At 44.2% G+C, this 25,601-nt stretch overlaps 1 protein-coding gene across 5 annotated transcripts in view; it reads left to right on the top strand.

Moving 5' to 3' along the window:
* tspan9a (tetraspanin 9a) overlaps nucleotides 1-25,601 on the top strand; it is a 152,334-nt gene that overhangs the window by 24,231 nt on the left and 102,502 nt on the right. For 4 of the 5 annotated variants that reach the window (XM_031862758.1, XM_031862784.1, XM_031862766.1 and 1 more), the window contains exon 3: nucleotides 20,454-20,524. The exons of the other annotated variant lie outside the window; for it this stretch is intronic. Coding sequence is in view for 2 of the 4 variants with exons in the window: in XM_031862766.1 (XP_031718626.1) it covers nucleotides 20,454-20,524 (71 nt within the window). In the remaining 2 variants the exon portion in view is untranslated. The remainder of the gene's footprint in view (nucleotides 1-20,453; nucleotides 20,525-25,601) is intronic. 5 annotated transcript variants of the gene reach the window in all.

The raw sequence follows: 25,601 nt of genomic DNA, 5'->3' as shown, positions 1-25,601 counted from the left end.
TTTATGTCAAAGGCTCCTTGTGGTTCTGCTCTGCTTGCAGCTCAGGTTTCATTTTGTGCCGTTCACACAAGCGGGACTTCGAACACATGTTTTCCCATAGCTGGGAACTGACAGTATTGGTTAAATGAGGATTGAAAAATGTATTTAATTTTGTGAAAGTTTAGCTTGTCGCCCTGACAGTATGACTTAGTGTGTTGGTAATTTATGGGAGGGTTTTCTGAATAGAAATCAATTAGCAACGAGTGATTAAATCATTTGTAAAGAACTCTGATCTGTACCTCCTCGATCTTTTGCCTCGAATGCATCTGGTTCAGCTGCACTTTGTGAGCTTCAGTTGTTCAGTTCTTTGTTCTCACATTTTCACTTAAGTTGAAAGTGCAACTGCACCTTGTGAAGGACATTGATTATAACAGAACTAAAGGCAGCTGTCCTGAGCTGTCTCACCACAATGGTCTAAAAAGCTCATAACTGCTGGTTTCCATGTCTTTTGTCTTTTTTTTTTTTGGCTCTCAGTTTGAGGAATGACAGGTTCAGCTGAAATGTGTGAAAGTGTTGTGGGGTTTCAGGCAACACCGCTCGGTACCCAGTAAACCCTGGAAGGGGGGAGTGAGGGAAATGGAGGATGAAGGAAGCGGAGGTTGAAGGAGAGGGAAAAGGGCACTGTATTTCACTGCCCCAGTTATGTTATTTCTGTAAAAACATCAAGGCGTTGCTTCACTGCGCTTCACAGCACGGCTCCCCAGCCTCCGTGTTTGATGGCTTTGTTAGCAGACCACAACACCCTCGCTATGGCAGGGTCAAATGGGTTCAAATGGGATTCTGGACTTCAATCAAACTGTAAGGGGTACAGCTGGATGTTGACTTGCCTTTATAGAAAGGTGTTTTTTGTTTTGTTGTACAAAAAACACACATCACTTTATCACAAAGCCCGTTTGTCATATTGTAGATTGATCTTTTTGAAATGCGTTTTGAGGTGGCGGTACATGTTATTTTTGGCATACACGCTGAGCATGTCGACCTTGAATAAACAGTTGTGTCCTTATTTTGTTTTGTTTTTCCACTTTGATTAATTTGACAAATGTAACATGTCTCTTTTGCAATAATAAGGATTTCAGACATAAAGAAGTAAAATTTAGTTTGTGATCTGCTCAAAAAGTATGTACACATTACAAATTCTGTTCATTTTGTGATGAAACACAAGCCACCCTACTTCTTTCACTATAAATTCTGGTTGGTTTTTAGGACGTCAAGAGCAACAATCTGGGTCAAAGCAAGATTTCTTTGCACTGTTATCATTTCCTAGTTTTAGGACTTCTCAGTGTCCCATCTGCACACCTTCCTTCCTTTTGAAGTATTTACCATAACCCTCTACCAGCAACTCCAGATGATGACATAATGTAAGTAAGTTATAATTCCATATCTTCCAGCTTGCCTAATGAGCTCTCAGAATGGACACAGGTGAGCAGGTATTAATCTCCCACGACTGCTCCGGCCAATTTTGGTTTCATCAAATCCCTGATTTATCTTCCTCTTCCTCTGCAGCAGAAATGCTTTGCCCTCCAAGTGCCCTCTGCTGCTTTGACTCCAAAGTGTTTGGGTTTTTTTACGTGTTTCAAAAGCCATTTAGTGGGAGATTTAAGACCTAAAGCAAGAGCAATAAAAAAAACAAGATATTCAATGTGAAAAGATAAATGCATTGTATTAAGCTTGTCGAAACTCGAAGCTTATCGTGGTCGCTGAGTGTTGCACTATACTTTCCATTTTCCAAAACTTTTTGAAAATGTGTCTCTGCTCGCTTGCATGAACTCCCCAGCGAGCCCACATTGTAATGACTGGGCCTCATTCATTCAGCTAAAAGTGGCACTCGCTGCTCGGTCTTCTGCGAGGACCCGGAGAGCATATAAAGCCCCCAGAGTCACTGATGAGTGACGTGTTAGCGGCTAGCAGAGACCTCTTAACAATGCCTGTGAGCACTTCTCTCCCGCTCTGTCTCTTTCTCTGTCTCCATCTCTATGTTTGAGAGGGAGGCAGGATTAATATTCATGCTGACTGTGTCACAGAGCCTCCTGCAAACTGCCTCTCACTGGTTACTATTGTGAGTCTTTGCTCACCGTGACCTAATGGCTCTACTGGCTAGCACTGTGTGTGTGTTGGGTGAAAGCCATTACATATCTGTCAAATGCTATTACCATAAGATAATATAATAGCAGAAGATTGTTGATGATTTATTGATAGGCTTAGTTGAAGCTAAAGCTAGAGAGATAGAGAGAGAGGGTACAGTGGAACACCTCATAATCAAAGTGTTATGTTGCTGTAAGGCTCCAGACAGACAAGTATTCCTACTCCTCATTACATATGGATGCTGAAGAAGCAGGTCTCTTAAATCGGGGACTTGCCTAGTCATGCATCCTGTTATAGAGGAAGGAGCTGCTCTGAATCATTTGACAAATCACTGTAACGCTGCCTCAGATCAGCTCTCTAACATAATTATGCCGTCATCTTCTGGCAGCTTTGATAGTAATAGGGCCGCAAGCTGAGTCAAACAGAGTACCATGACAACCTTATCTCACCGTTTCGCATATTCTGCGGCAGCCATCTTGACGTGAACCAGTCAAAGGACATTTTAACAGGGCTGATCTGAAAAGATTGTTGGTAGAGACCCTTCTTCTAATTGCATATCTGTAGTAGAGCGACACGCCGTATACTGTACTCTCTGTATTGTGTTTTTCAGTTTGTTGAGGCATGGATTAGTTCATGTAATGAGAATTGATTACTTTAATATTCCATATTATTAGTATAATATGTTGAAGAAACAACAGCGATGATGAATATGTTTCCTTGCAGTGTGCGCCACCTAGTGAATTTTGAGCATTATAACATGATTTTCAACTAATCGACTATACAACTGCTTTTTAGTGTGTGTCTTTTGCATGATTCCTGTATGCTTGCAGTTTTTGAAACATCCTGCTACACTTCTGATTAAGTTAGCGGTAGCACTAGCGGTAGCACGGCCATACAGGCATAGTTGGAAAGGTAAGACAGCTTGCAGAGTTAAATAACAAAACTATTATCTCGCAGTGTCTCTGAAGAAATTCGATTTAAGACGTTATCCAACCCTCTTACGTTTGTGGTTTAAAAATATCTAGTAAAGCACTCACCATCAAACTTCTCACTTCATTTAACAACTCCAAGAAAGCCTCGCACTTTCATCCCCCCCACTGAATAGAGTGGTTTTTAAGTTCTGCCAGGGCTTTGTGGTAGGTGTAACCCACAAAATCAATAGTGTTCAAATCGAAATGTTCCAAAGGAATCTTTGGAGAGAGACATAGAAATGAAAAAGCTGGAGGAGGGAAACAAAAGAGAGATACTGAGAGGGATGGAGAGAGTGGGGGGGGAGACAGAGAGAGTGTGTGTGTGTGTCTGTATGATTGTTCACAAGTGGATAATTGAAACGCAGGGAGGTGTTGAAATAGGCTGTTGTCCGCGGCCATTTATCCGTATCACCCGAGAGGTACTCGACCAGTGTCAGTAACTTAAAATCAATTTTCACATCAATTACCTCAAGCACAAATGATCTCTCAGTCATGGCCTGTTGTCATGAGCCCTGTGCTCCTGTCACCACTAGAGGTCAGTGTGACCCTGAAGTGTGCACATGAGGGAGTGAAGATGTCACGTACTGCTTGGATGGGTAGGAGGGGAGTTTGCAGCATGCTTTATGGTCATGTCTGCAGAATGCCATGCGTGGTGCAAATCTTTGGCGGTTTTCTCCTTCACACAAAATCTCTTCCTCTGTCTATTTCCCCTTCCCATGCTCCCGTTTCTTTATCTGTTCATTGCCTTGCATTCCCACCTGCGATAGGTTCAACCTGTCCGTATACAGTCTGCATAAGCTGCCTTCAGAAATCTGTGCTTACTCCTGCGTGTTGCTCAGTCAGAGTGAGCTAGCTGTTCAAAAGGAATAGCTGATGACTCCATTGCCCTCATTGACGCGTGTCAGTCTATTTCAGGCTCAACGACGAACACACTTTCAAACATGGCCAAGTAAGAACTGATGACCTGCGTGCTGGATCGACCCCTGCGACGTCACTCTAGCAGTTGGTTTGTCGGGCGAGTGGCATTCAACAGGGCAGGGCCCTTTATCCTCATGCCCACAAACCATCACTGAGCCTTGTGTCACGCTGCTGACAGCACTCCAGCGATGGAGGAGACATACTGGGCTATCAAACATGTGATCCGACCTGATGTGCCAATAGCAGCATTTCTTCGCCACCTGGCCTCCAGCGACTCTCTGCCCATAACAGGAGCCATCCTTCAGGGCCGTCTCCTTATTGATCTCCTTTTGGCCGGGGTTCACTCTCCCCCCTCTGTTACCTGCCAAATCAGTCTCAGCCCTCGAGCTCGTCCGTCTCTGACCCCTGCTATCAGGATGAGAGGAGCCGTAATTGGAGGGGAACAAGGTCGAGAAGGGGGGCTGGTGGGGCGGTTCGAGAGACTCTCCATAGAAGGGGCGAGAATGAACGAGGGAGATACAGAGACGGAGAAAGTGCGAGAGAGCGATTGGGCAGCTGGGTGGAGACGAATAGCATTAACTGGACTGAGTGCTGAATGCAGGGGCAGGAAGGGCACTGCCAGCCGCGGACGCCTGTGGCCGGCTTTCACATGACTATCTGTATGCCGGGGCACGAGGGAGTAATAGAATCCCAACATGATGTGCCGGGATGATTGGGGAGGGGGGAGTAAATTTAGCCACAGAGGGAGGCAGGCAGGCAGGCAGGCAGGCAGGCAAGCAAGCAGCTCCACAGGACTGGGGGGGGATGTTCGTCGCTCTGGGGCCTTCTCTGGGGCCTTCTCTGGCTACCCCTCTCTGGTCCTCTCTACCCTTCTGGAAGAGTCACGGAGGGCAGTGCTGCAATCACAATATGAATCACCTCCTTTCCATACCTTTGCAGGCTTAACGGCCAAATGGTGAGAAGTATCACATTGAAATGCGATGGCAGTGGGGGGGGGGGGGAGATAAGTCAGCCACACTTTATTTCCAGGCTCTGTTAGGGGAGCATCTGTTTGGCTATTGGATTTCAAAAGCAATAGCGCATGTCACAAGCTGATGTTCTGTGATGGAATAGATCATAGAACAGTTCTGTCATGATTGATATACAGATGTTGCTCTTCGGTGTTAGTCATTCAGCCAGTTAAGCTACAATAAAGCTAAGTTTTGCCGCCAAACGCCCAGAAGATATGGCGTCTCTCAATGTCAGTGGTTTTGTCCTTAATGCATCACACATTTCTCCCTCTGCACTATCCGAGCCCTGCCCCCCCCCCCCCCACATCCTGTCTCCTTGGTGATACATCCTTAACACAACATGTCCTGAGAGTTGATTAGACTTCATACGGTACTGTTTAAAAACACGTGAAATAGGAGCTTAAAATGTAGATTTAGAGCTAATGTTAATAAAACGTATTTCAGGTTCCTGTTGGAAACGGATGCATGAAGAATTAGCGTTGAATAGTAGCGAGAGAAACGTCGAGGAGCATTAGGAGAAAAGCTAAAAGCTCAGGTTCAACTACTACCAATAAAAACCTTTAGTTCTGTGGGCTGCCAAGGCTGAAAGGCTGAGGTAATAGAGAATCAATGAGACTAAATGTGTTGCCAGTAATTATAGTATGCGTACAAAATACAGTATCTGTGTAATTTGCAAGTCTGCTCCTAGCAACATTGACATAAGGGTGAACACATTAGTTTCATACTTGCCGTTTGATGCTCCATGCTTATAGACTTAAAATGCAGAACATTTGGCTTCAGACTTTGGACACACCAAACATGCCCCAAATATTTCCTTGAAGACTATGCGACTGTCTCTAAATATATCTGTTCCATAATGTAATGTGTTCCTCTCACTCAATTCATTGTTCATTTTTGTCAAAAGCATGCGATTTATGACTGAAGAAACTTTTTTTTGTTGTCAAAAAGCCAAATAACAGTTTACTTTGATCATACCCTCTCATGACAAATATAATGACACAATATATCACACAACTGGTGAGCGAACACATTGTAGAATAGCGATTAGGAGTAATGCAATTCATCATTTTGTTTTCCGGTCAAACATTTTTAGCCCACCCGGATACTTAAATCCACATGTGATAAAGCAAAAAAAAATGCGTTCAAGTCCATCATCTGTTAATCATGGAATGTATTACTACTAAAAGCAGATGGAAACCAGGTTTACTTTCTATTTGTTCTCTTAAGCATTACTTCAATTAAATGACTTAAAACAAAATCTTCCAATATTCAAATGAAAATGAGATCGCCGACAGCCAAGCTTAGCTGTTCAGGGCTGTCGGGAAGATTTGAAAATCAAGATTCAGGCCAAGGAGGCAAATACTCAGCTGTGCCAACGACAAACAAGAACCGAGGACAAGAAATAAAGCAAGCTGTTGAGACTGCATTTACTCACACAACACATGCATAGTGTTTCATCTAAACCTGGAGTCATTCTATGGTCTGTGTACTCAGCTCTGACAACACAGAGAAGTGGGGAACATTTGGTTAACATTGAATTATATTTTTTTATGGCCCGAGCACCATCAGCGCCATAGTTTTCGACAAACTGCACAGATGGGCAGTCTTTGTTATTCAGGACCGCAGCCTTCATCGGAGATAATACGGCTATACCATGAACCTGCAATTATAAACAAGAAGCGTTACAGTCTAGTGCCAGTGGCTGGTGAAAAACAATACCATGTGGATGATCGACCACAAATGGATTGAGTTTTGACAAGAGGTCCATGGCTCAGAGGACTTTATTATAGCGTGGTCAGATGTTCTACAGATTGAGAAACATTTTTTATGATTTTATGATGTAAATAGCAAGAACTGATAAACGCTTTCATTATTTGAATCCTGTTATGTGATAGGAACTATCAAGGAGGGAAATGTTATTGTGTCCCATGCCATTTGATCTTCAGCAAAGTAATTAACGCTAAACTGTGAAGATGGATGAAAAATAAAAAACTGGTGAGGAGCAAGCCTCTCAGAACTTATTATGATATGTAATCATTTCAAAGTGCAGAACTAAATATTTGCACGACACTCCAAAGTCAATGACGACTTCTATGAACTTCACCTGATATTGCTTAAGATGACAATACAAGAACATCATTGTAATATTAATAAGGTGGGAACGCTTCCTCTTCAAAGGCGATGTAGCATCAAATTGAAAATAGTACAAAACTACAATGCCATTTTCCTGTTGACTCCTGTAATGTGTGAGAATTACAGTATTGTATCTTAGCACTTGAAGCTGGCAGCTTCACTTGCTTCCATGCAGAGCTTAGTGAAAACACAAACTTGTGGGGGGGGGCGTCTTAGAACCTGTTAAAGCTGCTCATCATCAGCTGCCCCGTTTCTGCTTTTGTTCCTGCCATCACTACACAAGACTGGCCAGTGCCTTTAATAACCCATTGTCTAGACTGACTCATTCAGACTCTGTTTAGCTCTTGAGCCACAGGTGTGATAGGCTCCTTTTTTAGACGTCTCCAGCTCTCTGCATTGCCTTCCCCCTCAACCCAACTGGTCAGTGCCTGTGTGGTCAGCGAGGGTCGGTCAGACTGCGGTACTAAATAGTCGGTCTGAGTTTTGATGACCATCCTTAAGATGTAGTACAATGCTGTTTATTATCCCAATGAAAGTCCACACATATTAATCCGTGGGCAGGGAATATATATATATATATTTTTTGACAAATCACAGGCATGATCAGCAGCACAGAAATGCTGTGACTGAAAGTAACCCAGCCAGCATATTGAATTTGTTATTATCAGCTACAGTGTAAACCTGTTTTACACAGGGATATTCATGCAAACCACCCTCTTATTTTTTAACAGTTTTGTGCTCCATCTGTGCCAGGGCGTCCTTGCCAGACAGTGAATTAATATGCATTAAAGCTCAGCGCTCAGGTGTGGAAGGAGAGACCTGGCATTTTGCGCAGAGCAGCGTGGAGAAAGTGGGCTGTGAGTGATGAGGGATCGGACCGATCCTGACACTTCGAGTCAGCCTTTATTCAATGTGTGGCTTCTGTCATCATGCGCCCGCCACTCCTTTCATCTCTGTCACGCGCAGAATGCCATGATTCCGTTAGCGACTCCCACAACAAATACAGACCAGTCCTGCTTCGAAACACACACTCGTTCTGTACTGTGTGTACCTTTCAGTACAATTGCCCACCATCTGGGGCCACTATTGTCTGGCATTTTAATGGCTATTTATAATACCGTGATTTATGCTCTGAGTTCTGTACTGAATTGCCATTCAGGAGATCCTCTAATAGGTTGTTCCTGGCCAAACGCTAGACCTAGATTTCTTGTCTCCATAAGTCATCTTTGCATTAACTTATTTCCTCTTCTTAATAGCTCCAAGGCTTTCTTTTACTGTCACCCTGGAGAATGTGCACAATACAATGACAGAAAGATGAAGGTGACACTTAGCTCAAGAATGAATCTTATCCTATGAGAAAACCAGCCCAACACACACACACACACACGCCTATAGTGACCAAGGATAGAGAGGGTGCCATATTCTTTATAGGTTGTAAAGCCCCTTGAGGCACATTTGTGATTCATGATATTGGACAAAATAAAATTGACTTGACTCACGTGCACATCTGTGGAAAGAACAGCCACCACCGCCGCAAACACAAGGTACTGTACAGTACTGCACGGCACAGAGTATCTAGATTCCCCCTGAAGAGCCCCAGTGGAGCTTCGAGGGACATTTTGGTCACCAGGGCACCTAAAGGACAAACAGTGGCCAGGTGCCAGAGAGACGGCAAGACGCCTAATTCATCACTACCCCGCGCTGAGCGACAGACAGGAATTACGCCCACACATAGTGTTCCATGTTCATGTCTCTCCTCTGTCTCTCTGTCCCTCTCTCTCTCTGTCATCACATGGAAGAGCTCGGAAAAGGCTAACATGGCAATATCATAATTAGCGGGGCACATTAAAATCCGAGCCATGAAGCGTGTCATTAAAAATCCTCTGCTGCAAGCCACCTAAGTCTTTTTAGACTCCCACATGCGAAAACTAAAAACTGCTCACAGTCTCGCTGTGGATTTATCATTGCATCACTGCCAACTCCTATCTGTTTTCCGGCCTGTTTTCTCTCTGTCTCTGCTCTTGCGGGGAGATGAATAGGCAGCAGGACTGACTTGGGCCCATCAGTCACTCTGTCAACCCTGAGGGGGTGGTGATCAAAGCCGCTGGAGACGACCTGTCCCATCCGCAACATGATTTAGCCATAAGAGGAGAGGGAGACATCTCTGTTCTTCACCGTGTCTGTCAATACGCTGATAAATAAGAACCACAGAGATGGGGGCGTGAAGAAAGAGGGCTTGAAATGTGTCGTCTCCGTGCAATTGTCTTATCCTGTTATCCTTGGTATGAACGGATAGTAAAATGATGGGTGCAGAGCGAAGGGGACTGAGAGAGTGTGCGGGGCAGGTTGTGTGATGATGTGTGGACGTGCCTCAGAACTCGATTTCCCTCAGTCACAAGGCAGCTGCGGAAGCGGATGAATCTCTCTCGCTCCCTGGCGGCCTGCTCAACCCTCATCTTCAAATGATGTAGCCCTCAATCACCTGACCCTGTGCATGCAGGACTCTCCAATTTGCTGTTATCTAGCAAGCTTACTGCAGAGGGTTCTTCTCTTATCATCTTGTATCTCCTTCCCCTCCATCTTGTTCAGTGAACATCTTTTTTTTTTTTCATTTTCCAATTGTGAAGAATGCCATCAGACCGGCCATGTCTCCATCCAGCAGTGAGCTCCACAATTAATGTCCCTGCCAAGATGCACTTCCTCAAGCTATATCTCATTTCAGCCTTTATCAACTTCAAGCCGAAAATAATGTGAGAGTGCTGTGGGAGACAAAACAAATGGCAGAAAGACGATATTTCATGTGCATCTGCTATTTATCACAGGAAATTTGAACAAGTAACGATGCAGGAAAGAGTTGTTCCCATGTGTGTCTGCAATGCAATCTGACTCCAGATTCTCTTATTTAGTGTAGCCCGCGGTTGTTGTGAATTTATGTGAAGTCCAGTAATCCACTTGGAGGGGTCCATGCTAGTCCATGGGGATGGCTCAGCGGATGTGACTGTCTTTGTTTGTTTTGAGAGGGCAGATTTTGGATGTCTGACCAGACTTGTTAAAACCCTCTGGAGGTGGCTTTGGTGCATTGTGCAACCCATGACATGTTGCACAATGGTCACATATATCTACTTTTCCTGTTTGTAAACTGCTAAACTCTTCTCTTTTTTTTTTCCCTCTTCTTCACTGCCACCTACTCTCACTTTCCTCTTTTTCCTAAATCTCTTAAACCTTACTTCCTCCTCGTTTGTGCCTCTAATTTTCTCACTTTTCTCTCTCTTACATTCTCCCACTCTTCAATCCTTCACCGTTGTCTGCATGCACTTCATCTTTCCTCCCACATTCTCCCGTGTCTGCTGACACAGTGCCGAGCGGATGCCAGACACCTGGGGTTGGCAGCCTTTTCTTTCCTGCCTAGCATGGCCCGAGGAATGAAAGGGGAGAGGAAAAGGCAAGGCGAGGGCGAGCCTCGTGCTCCCTGCTTCAGCTGGGAAGGACACGCGGGGATTTGTGGAGATCTAAACACCTGCAGGGGGCTTGAGAGCATTGCCAAGATGTTCACATACACACAAACACTCGCAAACATGGGGGGGGGGGGGATGGCACACATTGTCACGCGCTGGCACTTCTCTGCGTCTGCACATGCCCACACAAACAAATGCACACAGGGATATGCACGATGGGAAAACATATAGATGCTGTCTATCTCTTCTGCCTGTCAGTGTGGAGATTGTGAAGGTTGTTTTCCTGCAATGCTCCCTGGTGTGTGGATGCTGGCGTCTTCAATTTGTTTACATGTGAAACAAGTTGCTCATTAACCCAAACTTAAGGTCTTTATCATACATAGAAGTTTATGTGCAACTGTCTATTTTATTACAAGCAAGTGCACCAAATGTACATCAAAAGCCATTTAAAGGGATTTAAATCATTTTCTTCTTCAGCTACTATGTTAGTTTATATGACATTATTCTATTATTACTGTTTACTCATAAGTAGATGACCACAAGAGATTTTTAGTGTGCGAATAAACAATGTCTCTACGCTGACCAAAACCTGTTTGAAATATGGAATAACCGTGCAATCCTTCCATCATTTGAAGGCCAAAGTTGTCCAGCTGATTGGGGAGTGAGCGCAGAGTGCGACCCGAAAGGCAGGATTGTTTAATGTAGTGGTAAGAGTCGAGGGAGAGAGGGGGGGGGTGAGAAAGTCGATCCGCTGAAGCTAACAAAAATCATTGGAGGGCAAGTTGGAGAGGTGAACTTTGGGAGTGTTTTGGGAGATAGAAACTTGCTAATAGGGTGTAATACTAATTGCAGATGGAGAACGCAAAGAAGGTGATTAATGTTTGAAAAGTCTCAATAGCCGGGGAGCAGAGGTCTGGCGGTTGCAAGGAGATAATTCCCAGAGTACCCTTTTAGTGTTAATATGAAGGAACTGGAGAACTTGAGGGTGTGGAACAGTTTAGTGTGTGACTGGGATAGCAGGGACGAAGATTGCAGCTTCTGAGATTAAATATGAAACTGAGAGGATGGTGATTATTGTTAAAACTGCAGTGGGCACTGGGATATGGTCATGGTTATGCGCATATCAAATCAAGAATGAGCATGTGTGGGTTGATATTACTAATCATTTCAAATTATTCAGTGGAATGCCAGAAGCCTGATTGCATGGACAATGGACAAGATTTCAAACTACTTTATAGTTAGTAGAAGAGAGAGGCCAGACATTGTGCGTATTCCAGATAATGGTAAATACTGTTATTACAGAACAGTTCCAATAATCTGTCTGAGGTGGGGATAAGAGGTCTTACAACAGTGAAATGTAAAAAAACAAAAATTACATTCATTACATTTCTATGTCCTATATTTTCATGGAGATGAATGAACTAGGTCATTTATGCCTATACATGTTATGGTACAAGTGTCTTCTTTAATTTAAGCCATTTACTATGGTTCCGTGATGTTTACACGTGGAGCTATTAGGCACTAAATACAGTAGCAGTATGTGAAATCAGGCGTGAATGAGCCCACAACAGCAAGAGCAGGAAGGGGTTAAATAACAGCAGCTCTGGAATCTATGTGGATCCACAGGGACAGAACTACACTGTGGAACAAAGACGTGTGATCATTGTGAGTTGTCTTCACCGAGGAGCATTTTGTCATGATGTCCTGTAGTGCTGCTGCATAACTGTGTGAAAGGTTTTGCTATAGCTCCCTCGTGAACATGATCCCCTCTCAAAATGTCTAGAGCATTGAGATGAAAACATTGTTGGACTGCTTCAGTCCGCAGTATCTGTGTTTGACGGTCAGTAGTGGGGTTTTGTTCTCTGCACTGCCGACCGATAGGACTGCACGACAGCCATTTTTGCTAATTATGTTTTCCAAGCACATATTTCATCTGCTGCTCACTTTTCCCTGTCTGCACTTATCATACTCCCTTCCTCCCTGTTCATTTGGCCCCCCGCTTTAATTCCCTGAGACTGTACCACCAGCTTATCTGTTACCATTTAAAGCTCTGGGAGAGAAATGGAATAATAGAGGCTTTATCAGCTATAAATCCGGTATGGCATTACTTTAGAGCAGACTGACTCTCTGGAAATTAACATAAAGAATACGAACCGCTAATACCACATCTCGTGTGTCAGACTGATGTGCTTCTTGTCGGTCACCCAGAATCTGTTCATCTATTTTGTACTTACTCAGTCGCCCTGTCAGGGAAGTAGGGCACAGGGGTTGAGGCTTTGCATGTTCAGCAGAGGAGGAACCAGACGCTTTTTCTCGTCTGTTGGTTTCTAGTTAAAACAGTTACGCATTTAGAAATCAGTAAGTGAATAGACTCATTCAAAGTGTAAAATGGCCTATCTGAGGCAAATTAAATCAATCACGCCTCAAATATCTCAGATTCTTTTGGAATCTCAGGAAGCGTTTGAAGTCCTGAGCTGAGCAGAACAGAAGACTGACCTTTGCCAACTGGTGATGATATGCCTTTGTCACTGATGCGGTGGATTGTGTTAGGTCATGGGTGGTGACAGCTCACCCCAGTAGCATTGAAACACTTCCCAATCCCCTGTGCGCAGTGATCTCCAGTGAGTGTGTTTCCAAAAATGTGTGTGTGTGTGTGTGTGTGTGTGTGTGTCTGGGTTTGATGGGTGCACAGCTGCACCTCTTCCTGGCATGTGTGTGTCCCGACAGATGCTGGAGTATGTCTGAGTGCGTTTGGGGGACACGCAGGAATTCTGGCAAAGTGGAGACTGCAGATGCTTCTGATTGCATGCTGGATCAGGAAGGAAATTTCTCTCGGACGAGGACAGAGGATCTGCTGCTAGAGCCTGCCGGGCCAACTTGGCATGGCTTCCGCGGTGAACACAGGCAAAGTGTATCCACGTGGGCAACCTAAGCACGCACGCACGCACGCACGCACGCACGCACCAGGGACATCAGACCTGGATCCAATCCAAAACCTCTGGTGATGATTGTACACGATGGCTGCTGTTTATCTACTAGCTGAGGTGATAATCTGCTCTTATGACTCCCCTGAGACTGTAAACCTTCTCTTGTGCATTTAAGTCACGGTTGGCCGGTGCCACAGGGGATACTGGGATGGGGGGGGGGGGGTTGTGCAAAGTGGAAAACTGTGAAAGAGAGATTATTTGTTGAAGCAGGGCCTCAGAGGAAGGCTGAGTACCTTGGGATATGTTCGGCATTCAGGAGATCTGCAGCCCTCAACCTCTATATGCAGTTGGGTGTGAGGATCAATACCTGCATTGGAATCTGCTTAGCATTTTTCTTCTATAAATTGCATGAGTCCTAGCTGCAGGGGAACATGAAACTAACAACCAGCGATGCAATTGCTGGATGGGACAAGAGTGTAGATGATGGGTCTATCATGCTGTAGCACGGGATGTTTGGTGCTTCACAGTTGGCATTTAGTTTGTGCCAAACTAACACTGTGTAGGATAAATTGGCATTTGACATTGAGAACCTGGCAGTGGGTTGGCGGTAAAAACAGGGGGGTTGGATTCAGCAGCTGTAGCCGAGCTCACATGGATAAATGGTTTCAGTTTGTCGCTGGTGTCATAGGCTGCAGGCTTAAGCCCCCCCCCCCCCCATAGACTACAGGTCTAGATTGATAAATACATGGCTTTTGGATTCATCCTCTAACACATTACAGATGAAATATAATGCATGCAGAATGAGCATATGGCATATGTGTCTGCCATTTACAGCATGGTTCCATACAAATTAAAATGGGATCTATATGGACATCATCTCATTATAATATATTTCTATTGATGTAATGACTTGTTCTATTTCACTTGTCATAACTCGCTATCCTTTTTTTAATGCTTTATTGTGATTTTCTTTTGCACTCGCTTTGCATTCTGCATTCGTCCTCAGAGTGCATCTGTTTATTTACCTCCCACACACAATCTCATCTCAGACAGTGTGACCATAGAGAATTAAGAAAAAAGAGGATGAAAACTGCATGAAATACGAAAATATTTACCTCAGACTTACAGCACAAGACACTGAGCCTGAAACCTGATTTTACTTCTCCCTCAAAGGTAGAGACCTTAGAAATAGAATGGCAGAGGTTGAACTGTCTCCCATGGTCATCCGTCTAGTACAAGAGAAAATGGAGATTGTTGTTAGTTGTTATTGTGACAACATTGTCACGGAAGTTTCCCCGCTACAATGGTCGCAGCGGCAACTGTACAAATAAAAATGGCCACCGCTCTGCCCATCCTGCTATGTTGATTTGAATGGGAATGTCCACTCTACTCCTATTCTGTTTCTATTGGGGAGACGCATAACAAAACCGCCAACCACATGATCAACATCGTCTCAACACATTACACATCCGTAAGCTTCAGAAGGCAGTATTGTCGCAGGGAAATTGGATTGGATTGCACACCCTAAGTGTCAAAAAAAGGGAGAATAGAAACCATTTAGCACTTAAGCGGCTCTTGCCGCCTTGATGACAAAGCAGAACCTTGCTACAGGGCATACGGGCCAGTTTTAATGTTTGTAGATTAGTTTTCCGTTCTTTGCCCAATGAGAGGCTAATCGTCGATAAACACAACAAGCCTGCCTGAGGCCGCATCATACAGTATCTCCCTCTTCGAACGTTGTTTGCTCCGTGCCACATGTTTCCCAGTGAGAAAGCCATCTGTTCCACAGTCACTACACATCCAGCTGTAAACCTAAACTTGAGGACAATTTGAAGGGCAAGCGTTCTCTCATAAACTAAAAGTTATTTTTTCCTTACAAAGAGAAGCTGTCAAACCTTTTTTAACCAATTTGTCAGACCAGTTAACCATAAAAATATATGTTCAATTAAGTTTAATTCCCTGTCCTGGTTTGTGTCTTGTGCGTTTTTTTGTGGGAGTCCTGTTAGACGAGGAGTTTTTAATAGGCTCATTTCAATCTGGCTCCTATGGCCTCGTCCATTTCCAGTTCTTAGCTGTTTGAAGGAGCCCACATCATTTCTGCAATGCCCCACACACACACACACACACACACACACACACACACACACACACACACACACACACACAGACCTCACAAGCATCAAAAGACCAACCACATTCATATTACTCTGACCAGCTATATTATGAACGTTTGGCGGTGGCCCATACTACTTGTAAATTCAATTTGTGGCCTATTTGACAGTCATCACTTAAGTGTGAGTGGTAAAGTAGGGCCGTCGTAGTGATGATTTGCCCACTAGTGGCGTTTTGTGTTCAGCCGTGAGGCTTTCACAGATAAATGATGTTGTGTGAGCTGACAGTCGGGCTGATGAGATGGAGCGGGGCTGTCATAACTCTTCCTCACCAGCACACCATGAACCTTGGCCCACAGCTGACCCCTGGACCCTTTCTAACAGCGTATATGTGTGCGTGTCCCTTTGCAGACAACATCATGAATGAAAGTGTAGAAGCAGTTATTTCTCAGCTTAATAGTCTCTAGCTGATGAACTGTGACTCAAATTAAAAACATGAACATTGAAGCTTCCTTCATATGTGAAAGTATGGAAATTTGAAGATGTAGGCTACCAGCAAACAGAAACACGTAGTCCATTATTACAACCACAGCCCAAACTCTTATTTCCCCTCTGTTCTCCTTGCAGTTCAATTGAAGATGTGCTCTGTACTGTAGCTATGCTGACAGCTTTTTTTCACTCTCCATGTAGGAAGTAATCGCATGGTTAAAGCTGTCCATTGAATTCTGTCCCGCCTCTTATGATTCACCTTCTGCAGGAACCTCCAGGCATGTGTCACAGCAATGCCACACAGTTTGGCTCACTGCCAGAGCCTAAAGTAGCCCCCCCCCTTCAAAATTGACATCCACGCACATCAGCCTGCAATCAGAGCTTGGCCAAGCCGCCCACTGTCTTGAATTACACAGCAATTCACTCTGATACCAGAGTACCTGCACCTTAGTCATGCAGATTTCCGATAGAAGTTGTGGAGTGAAGAAAAGTATAGCCAAAGTTAAGCTGTCGGCCTCAGCCCAAGATCCCACTGCTTTCCCTTTCCGTTTCCACATCCCTGTGGTGCCAGAGGAACAATGTGTGTGTGTGTGTGTGTGTGTGTTAGTGTTGTATGGGCGCACATATTTGCACTAGCATCCACGCTGCTTGTAGGCTCCATGGAAGGGGATCTGTTTTGGCTCCTTTCCACCATTCCTGGGCGGAGGCGTCATGCCCCTCATGCCCCATCCCACTGTGAGCGATGGCGTGACGAGGCGAAAACAGGCGAGACCGAGGCCCGACGACAATGCAAAGAGACGAGGTATTGAGGGTCCCGATCTTACCAGTGCAGCTGTCGTGGCTTTGGAAAATAAAGTTTTCTCCCCTTTGGCTCTGCAGAGAAGGATTAAGCCAGGACAGCATTTACTGTTGGGTGGTTTCGGCCTAAGAAACCCTGTCATGTGGCAAAGGAGAGGACACAGGCAGGGAATGATGGTGGAAAGAGATTGATCTGAGCAGACAGATATGGAGGGACAGCTGTTGGTTGCAAACGTCCCACGGAGGAAAGAGAGAAGGGAGGGTGAAAGATGGAGAGAAGTAGAAGGAGGGGTAAGGTATGCAGAGTAAATTTGGCAGACAGCAACTGCAGTACACGATAGATTTCTTACACCTCTCCTTACCTACACAAACATACATGCTGCGCTGTGAGTAATGGTTGGAACGCTTCAAACCACGACGATGTACGCACCCCTCTAGTGTCAGTTTTGGACTCAGGGACGGCGTGTCAGTTTCCACTCCTTAGATGCATAGTATCTTTTCAAAACAAACCGATTTAGCATGTCCTAATTTAAGCTTATGTGCAAGAAAAGCAGACTGAGCCTAGAATTGATGGCATGCTTTTTGCAGCATGTTGTTCATAATCCTCACAGGGTGTTAAACCTAGGATGGCATGATTCATGGAGGCACCGTTCATAAATAAAGCCAGTCTGCTGCACAGTTATTTCAGTAAATGCTTTTCAGCTGGACTTCCGGCATCCCTGCCTAAAAAATGACTGAAATGAATCGAATCAGGCGAGTCTACAACGTAGCAGTGCTATTGTCAGCTAGAAGTCCATTTTTATGATAGTTTAAAAAGGTATCTATTAAAAGATTTTATACAAACATTTCATCTGGAACCTTATTATTCAGATCCATTGAACACAAAGGGTTTTACCTCCAAGGCTTGCGTTTCCTCGACACTTGTCTTCCTCAGTAGAAGTAAAGCCAGACGTTCTCTGCTGACTTGCCAGTGTGTGCCAGCGCTGGCCGTCACCGCCGCACTCACAGCTGTGTGAGCTCTGTGTCTGCCACAGCTGCAGGGCTCTGCGCTCTCTCATGAGACAAATGATACCCCATTTCCACACACAGCACAGCAGCGGCAACTTGACGCCTCTCTTCTCGCTTTCTTATTAAAACAAGGTTCTTTGTTTTCGCAAGGCCACATATTGCACATCCACTCTGTAAGAAAAAATGACACATTGAGAGCCCAAAGTGTTCCTCTGAGTGTAAAACTCGAATTCTTTACATTCTTCATTCGTCTCAGCCTCGAGAACAGAGGGCTGTGTGTGTGTGTGTGTGTGTGTGTTGGAACGCCACGGTCATCCTCCTTTTCCTTGCCGGATCTTAAGGAACTGTGTATGAATGCTGCCATGCAAATGACCACAAAGCTGTGAAAAGACTCTCTGCGTCCACAGAGTGGAACAGAATGCCACGTATGTCCCTCAGGATAACGAGCTACACGGTTGCTGCAGGATCTCATGTCGGCACACATCTGAACACATACACTCGTATGCCCCTGCTCCACATGCTGTATAAACACACAGACAGGGTAAAAGGCCACAGATGGTAAATATAGCTCATAGAGGGTGAGTGATCACATCTCCAGCCAAATTGCAGTCTGTTTATAGCCATAGGAACATTACTAACTCCGCTGTATGATGCCTGATGACCAGAAACCAACATCCATCTCCGGAGCGTGACTTATTGTGGAAATGTTGTTCCAGCGTTGTGCTGAATGAATACTGACAGCCATCTTGTTTTTTTTCCCGTGGCCACGGTTTAGAGTTGGCTGTCCAGTTGGCTGTCCGCAGTCCCCCAGGGAACAGGAAGGAGGCGAGCTTGTAATGATGAGGAGTAATGATGTAACGTAATTATATTTGTCTGGTTACACAGTGTGCCAATGGAGCCTGAATTAATTGTGCCCGCTAATGGGAGGAACAAACTGTCTTGTTTTTGCCTGCTGTGTCGCTCTTTGGTTTGTTCTGTGCAGCGGTTGGCGCGTTGCCGCTCTATTGATCACTCCGTTTTTTTCCCACCCTCTCCCCCTTGTTATCGCTCTGTTTCCTTGTTATCTATCAGTCCTCACCTCCTATCATGCTGGCACACAATCAGTATGCTCATTCTCCTCTCACTTACATTATTTCTGTTCCCGTCTCCTGTTGTGCCTGCCCACCCAGCCACACTGTGCTTTTCACTCTCGGCCTGACCTTACGTCTTTTGACATTGTATCTTTTGATCAAAATTGAATACCCTGAAGCCAATTCACTCAGCCTTGTCGTTGCCTTTATACAATAAATGTGTTTGTAATGGAAAGAGGTTCTGAGATGTGGGGGGGAGACAAAAAAAAATCATTAAGTCAATTTTGACTAGCATAGTAAGATTGTCGCCTGATACAGTATGTGCACTCACTGCTTCCCAATCAATCGTGCTCAGAAGCCTCAGACTTTGTGCTTGATTGGACATTGACTTTGCAATGTCCTCGAGCCCGGACCTCCTTCCTACGTACATGTGAACATTTCAGCTCCTCTCGGATAGTTAAACCTTCAATTGATTGTGCTGGAAATTGAAGAAATATCCTTGTACAGAACATGACATTGCCAAACAGAAATGGCCCCTTTGGCCCTGACGGCGGCCATTGTCCTTCGGTGAGCTTATGCAACAGCTTCGACAACAGACGGAGGGAAACTTTAGCCACCATTTCTCACAATAAAATAGAAATGAAAGCAGCGACTCTGCCCTCGTAAGTCATCCTGTTGGGCAGAAAAGTGACCCCTCTTGTACAAGATTGAGGTGCTAAATCAGCCTGCAGACACCTCCTGGTCCTCTCATCTGAAGGTGCTCCTGAAGAACCATCATTCATGCTGGAGAGTGCTTTGATATTCTGTGTAGCTTTCCTTGGCTCTGCAGATCTTTGTGCCCCATGTGTTTTTTTTGTATGCCTGCGTCTGTTTGATCTCCGTAGTGTGCTTGACAAAGACAGCATTGAAGGATCAACAAAGAGAATTGTATATGTGCACTGCTACTTAGGTGCAAAATGTGCCCTTTCACCTCGAACATGTTGCCCCGCGCTCGTGTCGTGACTTGGCTGTCTGCTGGAGCATGCAAGGTCCCAGTCTAAGGGCTTTATTGTCTTGAGTGAGGCTGAGACCAGCGGACCATACATTCTGTAACATCACATGGACACAACTTAAGTGTACTGCTGTGTAACCTGCTGTGCACACACTCTGCCCCGAGGTCGCACTGTGGACGCTCTTCAAATTTTAATAATAACTCTGGGCTATTTAGATACAAGTCTGGTTATATTCCTGTTTTATTGTTTGAATAAGATTTCTTTCTCCAGGAGTTTATAATTTATTTGGTGTAGCAGGGGTGGGAAATACCAGCTTGGTGGACAATGCTCACTGGTTGACAGATTTCATAAACAAAGTTGTAAATAAGTAAAAAGAGATGACCACAAGATTGATATTTCAAACACACAATGTTTGAGTTGAAATGACTGACTCACAGTTTGTTTTTGCAGACTTTTGACCCCCCCCCCTCAGCTTGAGGCGCAGACAGTCTCTCCTCTCAATTCTCCTCCACCCCGTAAAGGTAAGATTTCTGCTTTCACCTAGCACACCCCTCCTCCATATGCTATGACAGTCTGTTAACGCCGCAGCAGAATGAAACTGTGAGACTCTAATTACCCCAGAGGGTTCGATAGCACTCCCCCCTCGGAACACCTTATGTGTGTTGCTCTGTTTAATCAACAAGTCCCCCTCGGATGAAAAAGCACTTAAACACACAACATGTCTTTAATTTCCACACTGTTGCAGCTGGGATTGCTCTGTAAGCAGAGTTGATTAAGATACAGATGTAGCCAAGTGGATAATCTTGTCTGGATTACAGTAGACCCTCATTGATGTGAGGGTGAATCCCGCTACCTGAAAGTGTAGCGGCCCCACTGATTGCCACCCAGAACATCCTGCTGCATGGTACCTGCTCTTCAAAGAGAGGCGAAGCTTAAAGGGGCTCCCTAAAATTAGCCATGCAACAGATAACCTGTGGGATCAAAGCGGTGCTGAACTGTCAGGCTCTTTCGTCGGGCGCCTGTGGTGGCCGAGCCAGTAGAAGGAGGAATGTAGAGTGAGAGACAGCCACAGAGATGGGTGGAGAGTAAGAGAGGCTGCAATGCTATTCATGCAATGGGGATGAGCGTACAAGAGGCCCCGTATCGAGGTGTAAAGTTCCACCGCAGGAGATTATCCACAGGGGGGGTTTGGATTGAAGGGGTCAAGGTTTTTTGTGTTGCACATCACGCTCTCACTCCAACAGTACGTGTTACTGTTACTCAGAACTCTTAATGTCCCACAAGGCTGTACAGTCATCAGGGTGTTTAATCACATCATGTGTGTGAGAGACAGACGGCTCATTTCCAGTATAATGCATCTCTGTGTGTCGTGTTGTTCTGCACCTTTAAAACCAGCATCCTTTCAGAAGAACTCGCACAGCTCTTTCCGATAAAGTCAAGTGCTCCTTCTTTGACGCCACCTGTCATGTTCCAAATGTGATTCGTTGAAGTGATTGTAAACCAGATATTATTCAGTACTAGAAAGTAGGTATATGAAATATTTGTAGCCGTTTAGGGCGTTGTTACAAGTTATATTACGAGTGACAGAAGCAAGGAGTTTCCAACATGTATCCATTACTTTCAGCTTATGGCACTTTTGACATTATTGATCGTACAAAGGGCAACATTGCCATACAAAGACAATAACTATAGTACATCTGGCAACACTGGTTGTAAGAACCACTAGTCCCTGCTTTACTTTAATAAAAAACAAATACAATATTAAAATGACCTGCATTTGGAATTGTACTTCTGTAAAAGTATCAAACTAAAGTACTCTTAAGAGGGCAGAGTGTAACTAGTAACTGTAGTTGCCAGAGACATGTAGTAGAGTAGTGTAAAGACACATACATTTGTACTTCAGAACAATGTTTTTGTAAATGTTCACAGTTCTATTCCTCTATTGTCCCAAATAGTCAATGCATCTAAGTTCCACTGACACGTAAATGGTTTTAAGTAGCCTTGATGTCAGTAAATCCTTTTTCATAAAGTGAATTTCTCCTTGAAGTATCAATATACTGTTAATCGTGCCATCTTGTAATTGATTGCCTGCTTTAATTAAGCATTGGCAGCATATCATTACACACCCTTTTGTAGCAGATCAAACGTTTTAATCAAATTCGTCCACTTAGTCACTTAATTAATGTGATCATGCCAATTCCATATTATTCTGAGCTTTAACTGAGATTTCTCTTGTAAAAATAAAGGATTAACAAGTAATTATTTTATGATCATTTGTATTTTAATTGACTCTTCCCGCCTCTGTTTGCATATCAAAGATGATAGCCTCAACGTCCTATGTTTGCAACGTTGTCTGCTGTATTTTCAGTTGGCTGTTGCTGCTTTGATGTCTCCAGCGCTACTGTGGGGTTTTTTTCACATCTCCTTTGGATTGTCAGAGATTGAATCTATATCTACATCTCTGGAAATGGCTGTATCCTGCTTGTCCCTTTTTCCCACCATGAAGGCTTCAGAGAGTTTCTGTCCAGCAGAATAAGGCTACATCCACACTAATACGTTTGCATTTATAACCAGGGTTTTAAAACAAAAACAATCTCCGCCCACACGGGCGTTTCAGCATCGTTTGTGAAATCATTTCCGTCCATACTAGCAAGCCTGAAAACAAATATCACGTGACTATTCACGTACACTGGACATGTGGGTGTACGACATAGTATTATAGTAGTCTTTAATAATAAAAGGTCACGCTTGATACTTAAAATCTTCCTCTGATATCTTGCTCTATAAACTCAAACAAACACATTTTGTGGAAAGTTTTATTTTTCAAACTTAAAGGTCTTGCTCTATCTCTCTCTCTCACATCAAATTTACTTCAAAATGAACACTTACAGATAAAAATTCACTAGATTATGGTTCAATAAATGTGGTCAGTACGCGTCTCTTTCTCGTTTCCTCTCGGTTTCGTTGTCTTCACTCGTATCTCTGCTGGTGGCTGAAGTCCCTGTCGTACTGGAGAGCATTTATGCTTTTGTTCCTTTACAGTTTATGTGTGGACTTCACAATAGTTGTGCAAAACAAAATAAGCATTGATAACAAAAAGGAAAGTCCTCCTTTTTGCTAGTATAGACAACAAAGTCAGCAACGCCTGTAATCAGTTATCCATGTTGAATCAACCTTGTAGTCGATCAGTAATCAATGCTGTTTGTTTTCTTCCGGTAAAGGGTCACGTGATCGGGGATTATATGGAGAAGTTTTCAAACTTCTCCGGTTACGCCGTCCACACCAGGAGTTAACCCCGGAGTTTTCAAACTTAACCGTCGTCTGGAGCGTTTTTAAACGTAACTCTAAAACTCCGGGATAGTGTGGACACTCAGAGTAAACGTAGCCAAAGATATGCCTTTTAAAAAAACGTAGTATTGTGGTCCAGGCCTAAGAGAAAGAGAGCTAACCATGAGGTCCCTGAGGTGTGTTTTTAGTGTGATTAAATGTGCAATTAGGCAAAAAACAACGGCAGAGCATTTGGAAACAGAGCTGTTTTGCACTGACTATGTTGCTTTACATCCATAGTTATTGCATCCTTGTTTTTAATGCGTGTCTGCCCTTCAAACGGCATATTATTCAGTTAGCCTTGGGTAGCAGCCCCCTTCGGGCCTCTATAACCACTAGTGGCCTTGCGGCACACTACATGGCGGTGTTGCTGTGTGTATGTGTGGGGGGAGTGTTATTGATATCACTCCTGTTGTGCTTGCTGAAAGATACTGATTGATGCTGTTCCGCCAGTGAAGCATTTACATATTTATTTCCCTGGCCAAACAGCGCCACATGCACTGGTGGCCACCGGAGACCCTATATGCCTGTCTTTAATTGGCTATTGATTGACTCTGCTATGCCAAGGAGAGACAATAAATGACTGCCTACTTGTAGAGAGGGAGGTGGAAGACAAGTTGAGTGTTGGGGAGTGTCAGCCTAATCCTGAGTGTCAAATCTGTGGTTGTATTATTTATGCGTCCCTCATTTATATTTATGTGGTGAAGATCAGTGACGCAACACTCAACGCAACAATGGCAATACAGGCTCCCTCTTGGACACAGTGTATTTGCATAGGTCAACGCACATTGGTTGTGTTTGGAAAGATGGTATGACCCTGAGAGAGACGATGCATATTTGGAATGGATGAGCAAATCAGTGTGGGTGTCCGAGAACCTACATTTGGCAATAAATTGGTTCCTCCACAACAGACTGCATTGTGGAATTAAATAATGTAACATTATGAATGTGTATACTTTATATGTGCAACTGTTTGCATGTGTGCTTGCATATACGGGTGTATGAATTGGATGTCTCATAACAATGCGATATGATGATTTGCTATTCTCAATGAATGTAAATTGGAATCGAAAACATGAATATGAACAACTTCTAGTTAAGGTGGCGCCTGATATTTTCACACAACATTTCGATGCCGTTGCAGTTTTCTAATAACTCGAAGCTAGAATGATGTTTGGGACGGCGAGAGATTTCTAATTTCTCCAGCCAGGAGGGTAATTACTCTGCCTCGTTGTGCCGGTGCTCACCAGAGCTGTACAAAATTAAAAAGCTCCATTTTAACCTCTTTTCTTTTTCAGTCAAAGTCAATAGTTAACTTATTACTTATCAAGGAACATATCCTGTGTTTATTTAAAAAAAAAAATATTTTAACATAAAATCAACCGCGTTATACACAATTATACTTTTGTTAATTTGAGATAAATGAGAGTAGTGTATGACTTAAATGTTTAACATATAGTATATTTTAGTGACTGAATCCTCACCTATACCTTTAACTTGCACTGCACATTGTCAGCTAATGGAGCTAAAACCACCAAATCCACAATTGGCACCAGAGCACAATATGGTGTCACTCACACACACACACACACACACACACTCACACACACACACACACACACACACACACACACACACACACACACACACACACACACACACACACACACCTCCCAGACACTTCAACCTCTTGATTATTTCTTCAACCTGTTGCTTTGTTCGCTGCCAGTCAGCCAGTTCGTCCATCCAAACCACTTAATTTAACCAGCCAGCGGAGCCGGAGGAATCTGTGAGCAGAATTCTTTAGCTCCGTCATCCTCCTCTAGGCTGGGAACTATCCCGGGAATGTCCCCTCCTGCTGTGTTGCACACATCCAGGTCCTGTTCCGGTAAATGCCAGCCAGCTCAGTTGAGCTTTGATGCTAGCCTTGCATGTGAACGCCTAGTGTGCGTGTGCATGTGCTGTGTGCGAGCTTGCATATTTGTGTGAATGCTGACAGGCAGCCAGCTCGGGTATTGATCTGTAGCCATTCCGACTGGAGCCCAAAGGGCAGGCTGTATCATCTGTCAGTCTACCGAGAAGGGCACTACGGCCGCACTGATCTTAGCTCGCAAATCCCACTCAGAGAGGTAGAGAGGAGGGGGCGAGGGAGTCACAGAGGTGGAAAGCAAGACAGACGGAAGGATGCTGAAAGCATGAAATAAGAGTTGGGGAAAGATATTGCGTGTGTGTGTGTGTGTGTGTGTGTGTGTGTGTGTGTGTGTGTGTGTG

This window comes from Anarrhichthys ocellatus, unplaced genomic scaffold (assembly GCF_004355925.1).
Source record: "Anarrhichthys ocellatus isolate YVR2014 unplaced genomic scaffold, GSC_Weel_1.0 scaffold2, whole genome shotgun sequence".
NCBI classification, from domain to species: domain Eukaryota; kingdom Metazoa; phylum Chordata; class Actinopteri; order Perciformes; family Anarhichadidae; genus Anarrhichthys; species Anarrhichthys ocellatus.
This window is presented reverse-complemented; position numbering and strand designations above follow the sequence as displayed.